Source organism: Balearica regulorum, chromosome 26, assembly GCF_011004875.1.
Source record: "Balearica regulorum gibbericeps isolate bBalReg1 chromosome 26, bBalReg1.pri, whole genome shotgun sequence".
Taxonomy (NCBI): Eukaryota; Metazoa; Chordata; class Aves; order Gruiformes; family Gruidae; genus Balearica; species Balearica regulorum.
In genome coordinates this window covers 1,640,211-1,650,668 of record NC_046209.1, presented here as the reverse complement: position 1 = coordinate 1,650,668, position 10,458 = coordinate 1,640,211, and the positions used below count along the sequence as shown (strand labels likewise).

The 10,458-nt window shown below is 63.3% G+C and overlaps 2 protein-coding genes across 9 annotated transcripts; one reads left to right on the top strand and one right to left on the bottom strand.

The window, feature by feature from the left end:
- On the top strand, window positions 1-9,780 carry CRLF1 (cytokine receptor like factor 1). Of its 8 annotated transcripts, none has more exons than XM_075776472.1 (8): window positions 1-369; window positions 4,193-4,471; window positions 5,159-5,288; window positions 5,661-5,830; window positions 6,086-6,243; window positions 6,324-6,492; window positions 6,790-6,968; window positions 9,506-9,780. In XM_075776472.1, exons 1-8 carry the CDS (start codon window positions 42-44, stop codon window positions 9,545-9,547), a joined length of 1,455 nt encoding a protein of 484 aa, XP_075632587.1. In that variant the 5' UTR covers window positions 1-41; the 3' UTR covers window positions 9,548-9,780. The 8 variants fall into 8 exon arrangements, with proteins under 8 accessions (XP_075632587.1, XP_075632586.1, XP_075632588.1 ...); XM_075776471.1 differs by having other exon boundaries at window positions 6,790-6,972; XM_075776473.1 differs by lacking the exon at window positions 9,506-9,780 and adding an exon at window positions 7,130-7,755 and having other exon boundaries at window positions 2-369.
- Window positions 7,933-10,339, bottom strand: REX1BD (required for excision 1-B domain containing). Its single transcript, XM_075776480.1, has 5 exons — window positions 10,288-10,339; window positions 9,770-9,852; window positions 9,030-9,234; window positions 8,838-8,926; window positions 7,933-8,534 (listed from the first exon to the last, which is right to left on the bottom strand). Exons 1-5 carry the CDS (start codon window positions 10,288-10,290, stop codon window positions 8,462-8,464), a joined length of 453 nt encoding a protein of 150 aa, XP_075632595.1. The 5' UTR covers window positions 10,291-10,339; the 3' UTR covers window positions 7,933-8,461.
- Between the last annotated feature and the right edge of the window lie 119 nt (window positions 10,340-10,458).

Here is a 10,458-nt window from a genome sequence, read left to right as displayed (position 1 = left end):
GCATCCCGCGGCAGCACCGGACGCCGCCGGGCGGGCACCGTATGTCGGGGGTCAGTACCGGGGCCGGTACCGGAGCGGGACGGCGGGGCCCCGGGGCCGGTGCCTTTCTGCCCCCCCGGGGGCGGGCCCGGGCCGGGCGGGGCGGGGCCAGGGCGGCATTTAGGGCTTTGGTAACCGGGGGTTGCTCAGACTTGCTCGGGACTTCCCCGGACGTGCCGGTGCGCTCCGCCGCCCCGGGCACCGACGGGCACCGGAGCCGGCCATGCCGCCGTTGTTGCTGTTCCCCCCGCTGCTCCTGCTCTGCCTGCGCCTCCTCCGCGCCGAGCCGCTCGCCTGTGAGTACCGGGAGCACCGAGCGGCTCCCGCAAGGTGGGGGTGGGGGGTGGGGGCGATGCGGGGGGTCCCGTCGGGGCCGGAGCGGGAGCTGCGCGGAACCCCCCGGGGCTCCTCCGTTCGTTGCGGTCCATGTGCTGTGCCCCGTCTCCCCCCTTCCCCCCCGGGCCGAGATGCGGAGCGGCCCCGGGAGCGGCGGGGGCATCGCTGGGCGCACCTCGGGGCTGCGCGCCGCGGGGTAGCAGGGTGAGTGGGGGGGGTGTCCCCCCCCCGCGGAGAGCAGCCGGGACCCCCTATCACCCCCCGGCAGGCAGCTGGGACCCCCCGGCCCTCCCCGGCCCCGCAGCCCAGCCGGCACCCCCCCCCCCCCCACCTTCTCCGCGGAGAACAATAGAGGAACCTTTTTTTTGTTCCCCCCATCCCCGAGAGCCGCAGGGACCCCCCCTCCTCCCCTGGGAGCAGCGAGTGCTCTCTCTCCCCGTGGAGAAGAGGGTCCCCCCTCCCCGAGAAGGGTCGGTCCCCCGTTGTCCGTGTGTCCTTCCCCCCTTGCCCCCCCGCCGTGCAGACCCCCCTCCCGGCGAACAATGCGGCTCCATTCCCCACCCAGGACAATGGAAACCCCCGTCCTCCGTCTGGAGAACAATAGCGGACCCCTTCCCCACGCAACCCCCTCCCACCCTCGGGAGCGATGACCCCCTTTTCCCCCCCTCCGAGCCTCTGAGACCCCCCTCCTCCTGCTGAGAACAACAGGGGGGACGCCCCTTCCCCCTGATGAGCCGTGCCCCCCCCTCCCGTCCCAGAGAACAATGAAACCCCTTTTCCCCACCCAGAACAATAGGGAGCTCCCTCCCCCATGGAGAACAATTAATCTCCCCCCCCCAAAAAAAAATCCCCCTGGGGGGCTCGGCAATGATGCCCATTTGGGGGTCCCACCCGGCGGTGGCAGGTCTGGGAGGTGCCACCTGTGGGCTGAGCTGTGGGCGGCCTCAGCCCTGCGGGGGGGTTGGGGTTCCCCCTCTCCTTGAGGGGGACACACACGGAGGGCTCCCCCCTCTTTCTGCAGAGCCCTAAACCCGAATTAGCCTCCGTCCCACCCGTCACCTCGTTGCTTCCCCTCCGGCCCGGGCGAAGGGGAGGCGAGATCCCGTTCTCCGCAGCAGGAAGTTTGGCTTCCTCCCTATGATGGGAATTTCTCAAGGCGATGGATGTTCGCTCCGACGCGCAAATGGGTCCCGCCAAGAAAAGGCACTGCTCAGCAGCTCCCACGTCCCCAGCGATGCCACGGGGGCCCGGCCGCCCGGGGCGTGTTACCCCCTGACCCGCACGTGCCATTAACGGGAAGGCTTGAAGAGCAATAATTGGGGCAGGAATTGCAGAAGCGGTGGAGGGAGGAGGAAAAATACTCCAAAAATCCCTTTAGGAGCCGTTAACAAGAGCCTCCGAATCGAGGCGGGTTTCGGTGTGGAGCGGTGCCCACCCCAGTGCCCTTCCCGGGGGGCGGAGGGGTTAATCCCACAGGGGACAGCGTGGGGCTGTGGCCGGACCCCCCTTGGGGCTGACCTCGCACCTTTCGGCTCACCCCGCTAAGGAGATGCCTGGTGTCGCTCACAGACGGTTTCACGCCCCCAGGACCCTCATTTTCCCCCACCCCCCTGCCATGGGGGTCCGGTGCAGCCGAGCAGGGCGAGTGCTCGCCCCGTGGCCCCTCGACGTGCGGCACTGGGGAAAGGCGAAGCCAAATCTCCTTTTAGAGAGCGAATGTTTCCCGTCGGTTCAGCTCGGTCGCGCTCACTGGAATGCCTGGGCTTTTTATAAATCCCTCCTCGAGCGGAGGGATGGGCACGAGAAATGCCAGTTGGAGAAGGGAAGGGGGGAAAAAGATACTGGAAAGGAGGGATAAAGTGGTTTTGGGTGCCATGTCTGCCTGCAAACCTTGTTGCTTGAGCTTTAGAAGAGCTCTAAATAAATATTTATTTTTTAAAAAATTTATTTTTCTTGTAGAATTCAGAGCTGCCCAAATTTCCTTTTGTTCTTCAGGGCGATTATGTATATTATTTTTCCTTAACCCCCTGCACATCTTAAATCTTTTTTAACTGCGTGATCTCCGACGCTTATCGGAGGGGTTTTTTTTTCTCTTCTCTTCCAACCCCTTAAAACACTGATATAAAAATAAAATGAAATCCGGCCCTTCAGAAGAAAAGCATAAACGTTCCCAACACCTTGGAAATGTGGTTTTACTTTATAGCATTACTTAGCACCTGATCAGCTTTTTTTTTTTAATAGGAAAGCCATAAAACCCCCGAGCAGGTATTTTCGTTGCGACTTGCACATTCCACAGCCTGCCTGCGTCTCTCTGGCCTTTTCCTCTCCGATCTGAAAACTTCACACTTTTCCCTTTTAAAACACATGTTTGGCGCTGTGTCTGTGTGGAGGGGGAAAAAAAAATTGCAGGGGGGAAATAAAAAAAAAATAATTATATAAAATTGGCCCCTCCAGAGGCTCCTGCTTGGAGGAGGAAGAAAAAAAAAAAAGCAGGAAAAAAAAAATAAAATAAAATTGGCCCCTCCAGAGGCTCCTGCTCGGAGGACGGGAAATGTGTCTGTTTTACGGCGCTCGTGTGTGTTTCTGGTGCTGTTTAGATTAAGATTTAGGAGAATTAGGGCCCGGAGCACCGGATCTGTTATCGGCAGAGCTGGAGCAGCCCCGGTTTGGCTAATGGAGGAGCGGGTGCTGGGTGGGCTCCTTGGCAGAGCTGGGGGTGCGTTTTTTTGGAGGCCCTGCTGGAAGATGGGGTGAGTTGGGGGGGGGGGGGGGGGGGGGGGGGCGCTGACACCCCCCCCACTCCCCACTCGGGGAAGGGTTTGCTTTGGGGGTGGGTGGGATGGATCCACGCCATCACCCACGGATGCTTGGGGAACCCGGCACCGACGTGTCCCGGATGCTTTTACACTCACCTCGACAGCATCCCCTGAGCGATGGGAGGCACTGCTAATTGAGAGATCTCCAGGGTAACGAGGATTTTTGGAGCATTAATTGCACCGGGGTGGGAGCCGGAGCACTGAAAACTGATAGTGGCCGGGGAGGTCGGAGGGGAGAGGAGGTCGCGGTGCTTTCCGGGAGGTAATTTGGGATATTAGCCTGGCGCGTGCGGATGGAGCCGATAAGGCTGATGGACACAGAGAAACCCCACAGTGGGGTCGGGAAGTTTTGGGTTTTTGGTTTTGGTTTTTTTTTTTTTGAAGCCTCGTGGCAGAGGGGTCTCAAAATAAAGCAGCGGGGGGGGGGGGGGGATTTTTCCATCACGGAGGGGCTCGCTCCCCAGCATGCAGCACCCTCAGGGGGGAGGGGGGGAAAATACCCCGAGAACTTTCCATAGTTGCTTTTGAAATCCTTTTGTTGCAAAAAAATTTACAAAGCCACAACCCAGCCCCCACCCAGCCCTGGAAAAACCACAGCGTCACCGAAACCCCCCCAGCCTCGCGCAGCAAAGCCTTCCCCAAAGGCCGTCGGTGCTTCCTGGCTTGAACCCCCCGCTCCCTGCCGGCCCCCAGCCCCCCGAGCTCGCAGGGAGAGCGCGGCCGAGCCCGGCGCCTCGTGTGCTCCTGCCTCTGCTTCAGAGGAGGGCGAGCGCTGCTGCGAGGGGCTGTGCCGTGAAAAACATAGATACTTTTAATATATGTATATAAAAAATAGATATAAAATCTATTTAAATATATTTAGATGTAGAATATAAATATATAAATAGCATAAATATATACTAAGATAAATAGATAATAGGTATCTAAAAATTACATATAAAATTATACATATAAATATTATTTTTTACCCCCCCCCCCCCTTTTCATTTCTCCGGCTGCAGACCCCGCAGTGATTTCCCCCCAAGATCCCACCCTGCTGATCGGCTCCTCGCTGGTCGCCACGTGCACGGTCAGCCCGGACTTTCACCTGAAAGCCGAGGACCTGTACTGGACCCTGAACGGCCGGCGCCTGCCCGCCGCCTCTTACGCCGCGCTCGGTCCCACCACGCTCAGCGTGGCCCTCGCCCGCCTCAACGGCTCCAAGCAGCAGTCGGGGGACAACCTGGTGTGTCACAGCAGAGACGGCGGCATCTTGGCCGGCTCCTGCCTTTACGTTGGACGTACGTCGGCGGCGCCGGCACGGTTGCACGTGCCGGGGTTTCACCCGGCCCCGGCGCTGCTTTGCCGTTTTTGGGGGGGTGGAGCGGTGGGGGGGAAGAACCGCGGCTGCCGGCGGAGCCGTGGGAGCAATTGGGGATCCCCACGGGGATTCGCACCCCGGTTCTTGCCAAAACGTGCCGTGGGCTCGTGGCAGTTGCTTGCGGCTGCTCAATTTTCATCTCCCCGTGGTTTGTGCCCGGTGCCCCGACCTGCAGCCGCAGCCTCCGGCTCGCAGGAGCGTGCAGCAGAAAGGCTGTTTTGGCAAACCCTCGGTAAAATTACACTTGTCCGAATCAATAATCGTAAGATTTTATCTCAGGCTATTTTAAGGACGATGCTACGTCCTAGGAATACAGAGGCTTAACTGGGAACACAACTTGGATTTGTTTTTTGCGTTGCTGTTGCCGAAAGAAAACAGCTCTGGAGCCGGGTGCAGGCAGGGGCGGGCAGGAGCCAGGGGCGGGCAGGAGCCAGGGGCGGGCAGAGGCTTAACCCCCCCCCAGCAAACACATTCGCAGCTGCAGGGCTGGAAACCTGCGGCTGCCGGGGACCGCGGTGGCATCGCCTGCTGGGACCGCAGGCTGCGTTTCACCGCTGCGCCTTTTCATCCCCCGTTCCGCATCTTATTTTTTTCTCTTCTCTCCCAGTACCCCCAGAAAAACCAGTCAACATCACTTGCTGGTCCAAAAACATGAAGGACCTCACCTGCAAGTGGGCACCCGGGACGGAAGGGGAGACCTTCTTGCACACCAACTACACCCTCAAGTACAAGCTCAGGTGGGGTCCTTGCTTTAATTCCTGTTAGTCTTAAAAAACCCCAAACTGGCTGATGGGGAACGGGGAGCCCGATGCCTCCTGGCTGGCCCCTGCTTGGGGATGGGGGCCGGTGTGATGAGTTTCCTCGGGTCTCAGGCACTGCTGGTGGGCAGCCATGCCCCGCGCATGCCGGGCAGGAGGAGGGTGAGGAGAAGCTGCCATGGGGCCAGTAACCCAACGCCTCGCCACCGTGATGCTGGCAGTGTTGGGTGGCAGATAAATGAGCCGTGGTCCGTGCCGGGAGCGGCTGTTTCCTCTGGGGATGGGTGAGCATCCTCGGCTTGACCGCGGCACCCAGCGGTGCCGGTACCGGCACTGAGCGCCCGCCCGCAGGTGGTACGGCCGAGACAACACGTGCCAGGAGTACCACACGGCCGGGCCCTACTCCTGCCACATCCCCAAGGACCTGGCTCTCTTCACGCCCTATGAGATCTGGGTGGAGGCGTCCAACCGGCTGGGGGTGGCCGTCTCTGACGTCGTCATGTTGGACATCCTCGATGTGGGTAAGCGATGGCATCGTGATGTCACCGTCATACCGGCGACCTCGCGGGGGATGCGGGTGGCAGGTTCACGCAGGGGGATGTAGGGGGATGCAGCAGGAAATGGGCGATATGTGAGCAGAATTGCTCCTAATCGAATTAGGCTGTTTTCTTCGAGTTTGGTTTTTTTTTTTCCCCCGCATTCTGCGGCTCCTTAACCCCTGCGGCCCCGCGGCGCTGCCTGCGCCGGCCCTGCCAGCCCCTGCCCTGTCCCTGCAGTCACCACCGACCCGCCGTCAGACGTGCACGTCAGCCGGGTGGGGGACCTGGAGGACCAGCTGAGCGTACGCTGGAGCTCCCCCCCAGCCCTCAAGGATTTCCTCTTCCAAGCCAAGTACCAGATCCAGTACCGGGTGGAAGACAGCTCGGAATGGAAGGTGGGTTGGCATCACCCGCTGGCGGCGGCGGACGGCATCATGCCTGACCGCGCCGGCGCTGCCATCTCCTCCCTCTCCAGGTGGTGGACGACGTGGGCAACCAGACATCCTGCCGCCTGGCCGGCCTCCGCCCCGGCACAGTCTACTTCGTCCAGGTGCGCTGTAATCCCTTCGGCATCTACGGCTCCAAGAAAGCCGGCATCTGGAGCGACTGGAGCAACCCCACCGCCGCCTCCACCCCACGCAGCGGTGAGCACCGCTGGTGCCGGTCCGGCATGGCTTGGCGAGTGTGGGGGGGGGGATGCCGGCAGCGCTGTGCTCCCCATCCCCTGTGCACACAGGATGTGCCGGGGGGGGCCCTTCCCCGCTCCGTGCCCGGCACCTGGATTTCTTGCAAAGGAGCCAATTTGGAGCTCGGCTTTCCCAGCAGGAAGCCAAAAAGCTGCTCATTTTCCTCTCGCCCACCATTAGTTATGGTGCGGTGGCGATGGGGGGGGCGTTGAGCTGTGTCCCCCCGGGGCGGTGCTGACCCCCTTGTCCTTGCAGAGCGAGCGGCGGGGGGCTGCGACCCCAAAGGAGGGGAGCAAAACACGACGCTGCGGCGGGAGCTGAAACAGTTTTTCGGGTGGGTGAAGAAACACGCTTACGGCTGCTCCAACCTCGGCATCAAGCTCTACGACCAGTGGCGCGTGTGGCTGCAGAAATCGCACAAAACACGCAACCAGGTAGGTAAGGAGCCTTTCGCACTTCTTTTCCCCCGCTGGGTGGGGATGCGGGGGGGATGCAGGGTGACACCCCCCCCCCCACCACCACCCCGGGATGTGGGGTGACGCCGACCCCGAGGCGTGCGGCCGGCGGCGACGCGGGGCTCTGCTCCTCTCCGCAGGTTCTTCCCGGTGATAAGTTGTAGCCCCCGGGGGACTGAGCGTCAGCAGGATGACACGGGGCGCCCAGCGACCACCCGGGACTGCCCGCCCCGGCCCTGCCGGGGGGGAGCACGAAGGCGGCCGGAGCGAAACGTGGCTCCGCAGCCCCAGGGGACGGGATGGGGTGAGGTGGGGGGGGTCGGCTGGGCCAGCCCCGGGAGCCCCTCACGTGCTGCTGGCCCCGTGGGACCACGGCCCCCCGCCACGCCGTTTGCACCCCGTGGCAGCGAGGGGACCCCCCAGCCTCGCCTGGCCTGGGGGGGGCGCGGAGGCTTTGCTCCTTAACTGCCAGACGGAGCAGCCTCTGGGATGAAAGGGGCGGCGGGGGCTTCCCGGGTATCCCCCCCACCCTCAGCGCAGCAACCCCCTCCTCCGGGAAGTGATTTTGGCTGTTTTCTCCCCGGGGACCCACGTGCGAGCGCACGGGGTGGGTCTGTCCCTGGGGGAGCCACGCGGGCTGGTTTGAGGCTGCTGGGGTTTGCCCAGTGCCTGCTCCAACTTTGATTCAAACCAGCCTTATTTTGGTTCCATTTCAGTCAATTAGGAACAGATTTAAGCTTAATGCCAATAAACCTCTGAAACCCCACCGGGGTCTGCGTCAGCGGAGCGGCAGCAGCGCGCAGGGACGGGGATGCAGCGGGCAGCCAAACGGGACCCGTGTCCCTCGTCACCCCATCCCAGGGCTCCCAGGGGACCCAGCCAAGGCGGAGGGGGTGGCACTGGGTGGGGGACAAGCCCTTTAGATCACACGACTCAGGCCAGCTCTATGGGGACAGCTTTATTGTGGGATGACCGTAAAAAGGACACTTGTGGGGGACCAGAGCCGCCGTGGGGCTGGGGTCGCAGCTGATCTCCAAGAGGTGGTTTTGGGGGGCTGCTGCCTGCGGAGCTCCAGCCGGCAGCGAAGGCAGAGCCCATCGCAATGGGGGTCAAAGCAAGGCGGCCCCTTGGCAACCGTGGGTTGCGGTTTCCCTTGGCCAAAGCCCCACCGTGGTCTGCAGGGCCGGGGCGGGGGGGAACCAGCCCCACGCCGGACCCCTCTGCTGAGGGGTGCTCAGGATTCAGGGGGGACCCCACTTCTCCCAGAGACGGTGGGGGAGGAGTTCTCCACCCCTTCCAGCCTCTGCTTAAGAAAAGGGGCTGGGGGGGGCAAGGTGCCCACCTCGCTGGGGTGGCGTGGGTGCCCAGGGTGGGTTGGGGGCCGCATTAGGAGCGGGTGAGGGCTGGGGGGGAGCGAGCAGGGCCCCCGCTCCACCAGCCGGCCCCTCCAGCAGTTCCCACGGGGACACCCATCACTCGACTTCTTCCGAATCGTACTTGAGGTCCTGGAGAATTTCGCTGATTGCCTCAATGGTTTTAATTAGCCTATGAGAGCGGATGGAAACTATAAATAAAGCCCATATGGAGCGTATTATCTGGGCCGCCTCGCCTTCCCCGCGCTGTTTATGAAACACTCAGCCCAGGGAGGCCGAGGGGACCACGGCCGTGCGGCATCGCCAAAACCCTCCCCGGGGCTGTGGCTGAGAGCACTTCTGAAGGCACCATCTGGGCCCCCCTGGGCCAGAGGGAGGGGAAATGCGGGGAAGGGGCTCCTAGCACCCGCTGGGGGGGATGCTGCCATCCCAAAGCAGAGGGGAGAGGACAGACAGCAATGGGGCCACCACCTACTTGTGCTTGAGCTCCCGCACCTCCTGCTGATGGGCGTCCACGTCGGGCTGGTCCTGCGCCCGCTGCCGAGCCAGCTGGAGCTGCGCCGTCTGCAGTGGGGGCACGGCAGGAGCTGGGACCCCCCCACCCAAAAAGCAGCCCCAGCCCTGCCCAAAGCAACAGTGGGACCCCCTCCTCCCCCCCGGCGCTCACCAGCTGCAGCTTCTCCTGCTCCCGCTCCTGGAGGCGGGCAAGGTGCTGGGCCAGGTCGGGGCGGGCGAGCTCGTCCCGCAGGCGCCCCGCGATGCACAGCACCTCCCGGGAGATGCCGCTGAAGGCCAGCGTGATCTCGTGCACCAGCTGCCGGTAACGTGGGAAGTCATAGTGGGGTGCGCTGCTCAGGTACGCCCGGTGGCCCCTAGGGAACGGGTTTGGGGGAGGAGTAAACCACTGTCATCGCATCCAGGGGGGGCACTGGGATGGTGACACCCCGCCATCCCGGTGCTGAGCCCCCTTTGCCACCCCACCATAGTCAGCACCGGGAGGGTTTTCCTGCCTCGATTCGGCAGCTCTCTGTCCCCGTGACCAGGCAGCTTCACCCCTCGCGTGGGGCTTGGCAGCTGCTTTTTTTCTGGGGAGGGAGACTGTGGATTTTTTTTTTTTATTTATTTTTTCTTTTCACTTGCAAGCCTGTGAGTCCGGGAAGTCCATCATCTCCCATCAGATGCTAAAATAGGATACAGGTGTCCGGTGTGGGCATCCCCCTGCCAGCTGGAGCTCATCAGTCACCCCGACGGCCGCTGCTCCGCTCTGGCAGCCTCTTCCCATCGGGATGCCAAAAAAAAACAAACCCCAAAGCGGGATAGGGAATTCGGTTCTTTGCTGGGAATCCCCCGCCCCAGGAGGTGCCCAGTGCCTCAGAGGGTCCCGTCCCCACCGGTGCCGGTACTCACTCCTCGAAGAGCCGGTACGCCTCGGCCCGCTCACCCTGCAGCGCCCGGAGCCGCCGCAGCAGCGCCTGCACGGCCTCGCCGGTCTGCCGGGGAGAAGGGGACGGCGGCGGCTGGGACAACGGTGACACCGGCACGGTGCCCGCTGCCCCCGGGGGGGGGGGGCGGTTGTCTCTGCTCCCGGTAAGGGGCTCTGGGCAGAGCTGGCACCGACCCGGGGGTCTCGTACTGCTGCCGGGGCATTGAGCCCCCCTCCCCGGTGTCGGGGGAACCCAGGCTGAGCCCGGCCCGGCACCGGGACCCCCCCCAGCCACGCGTCCACGGACCCGCACCGGAACTCCTCCCCCCCCCGACCCGGGACCCCCCCGGCCACGTGTACACAACACGGGACCGGTTTCTGGACACCCCCCCCCTCCCATCCCCACGCACCGGGAATCCCCCAGCCCACCCCCAGCCACGCGTCCACGCGTGGACGAACCGCGCCCCCCCCTCCGTGCCTCCCCGTGCCCGGTACCGCTCACCATGGCCCGGCCCCGGTCGCAGCGCGCAGGCCCGGCGGGGCGCGGAGGCGGAGCGCGGTTCCGCCGCCACCTACAGGCACCACCCGGCATCGCCGCCGCCTCCGCTCCCCTCCCCGGTCCCCCTCCACGCTGCTCCACAGCACGGCCCCCCCCCCCCCTTAACTGAAAAAC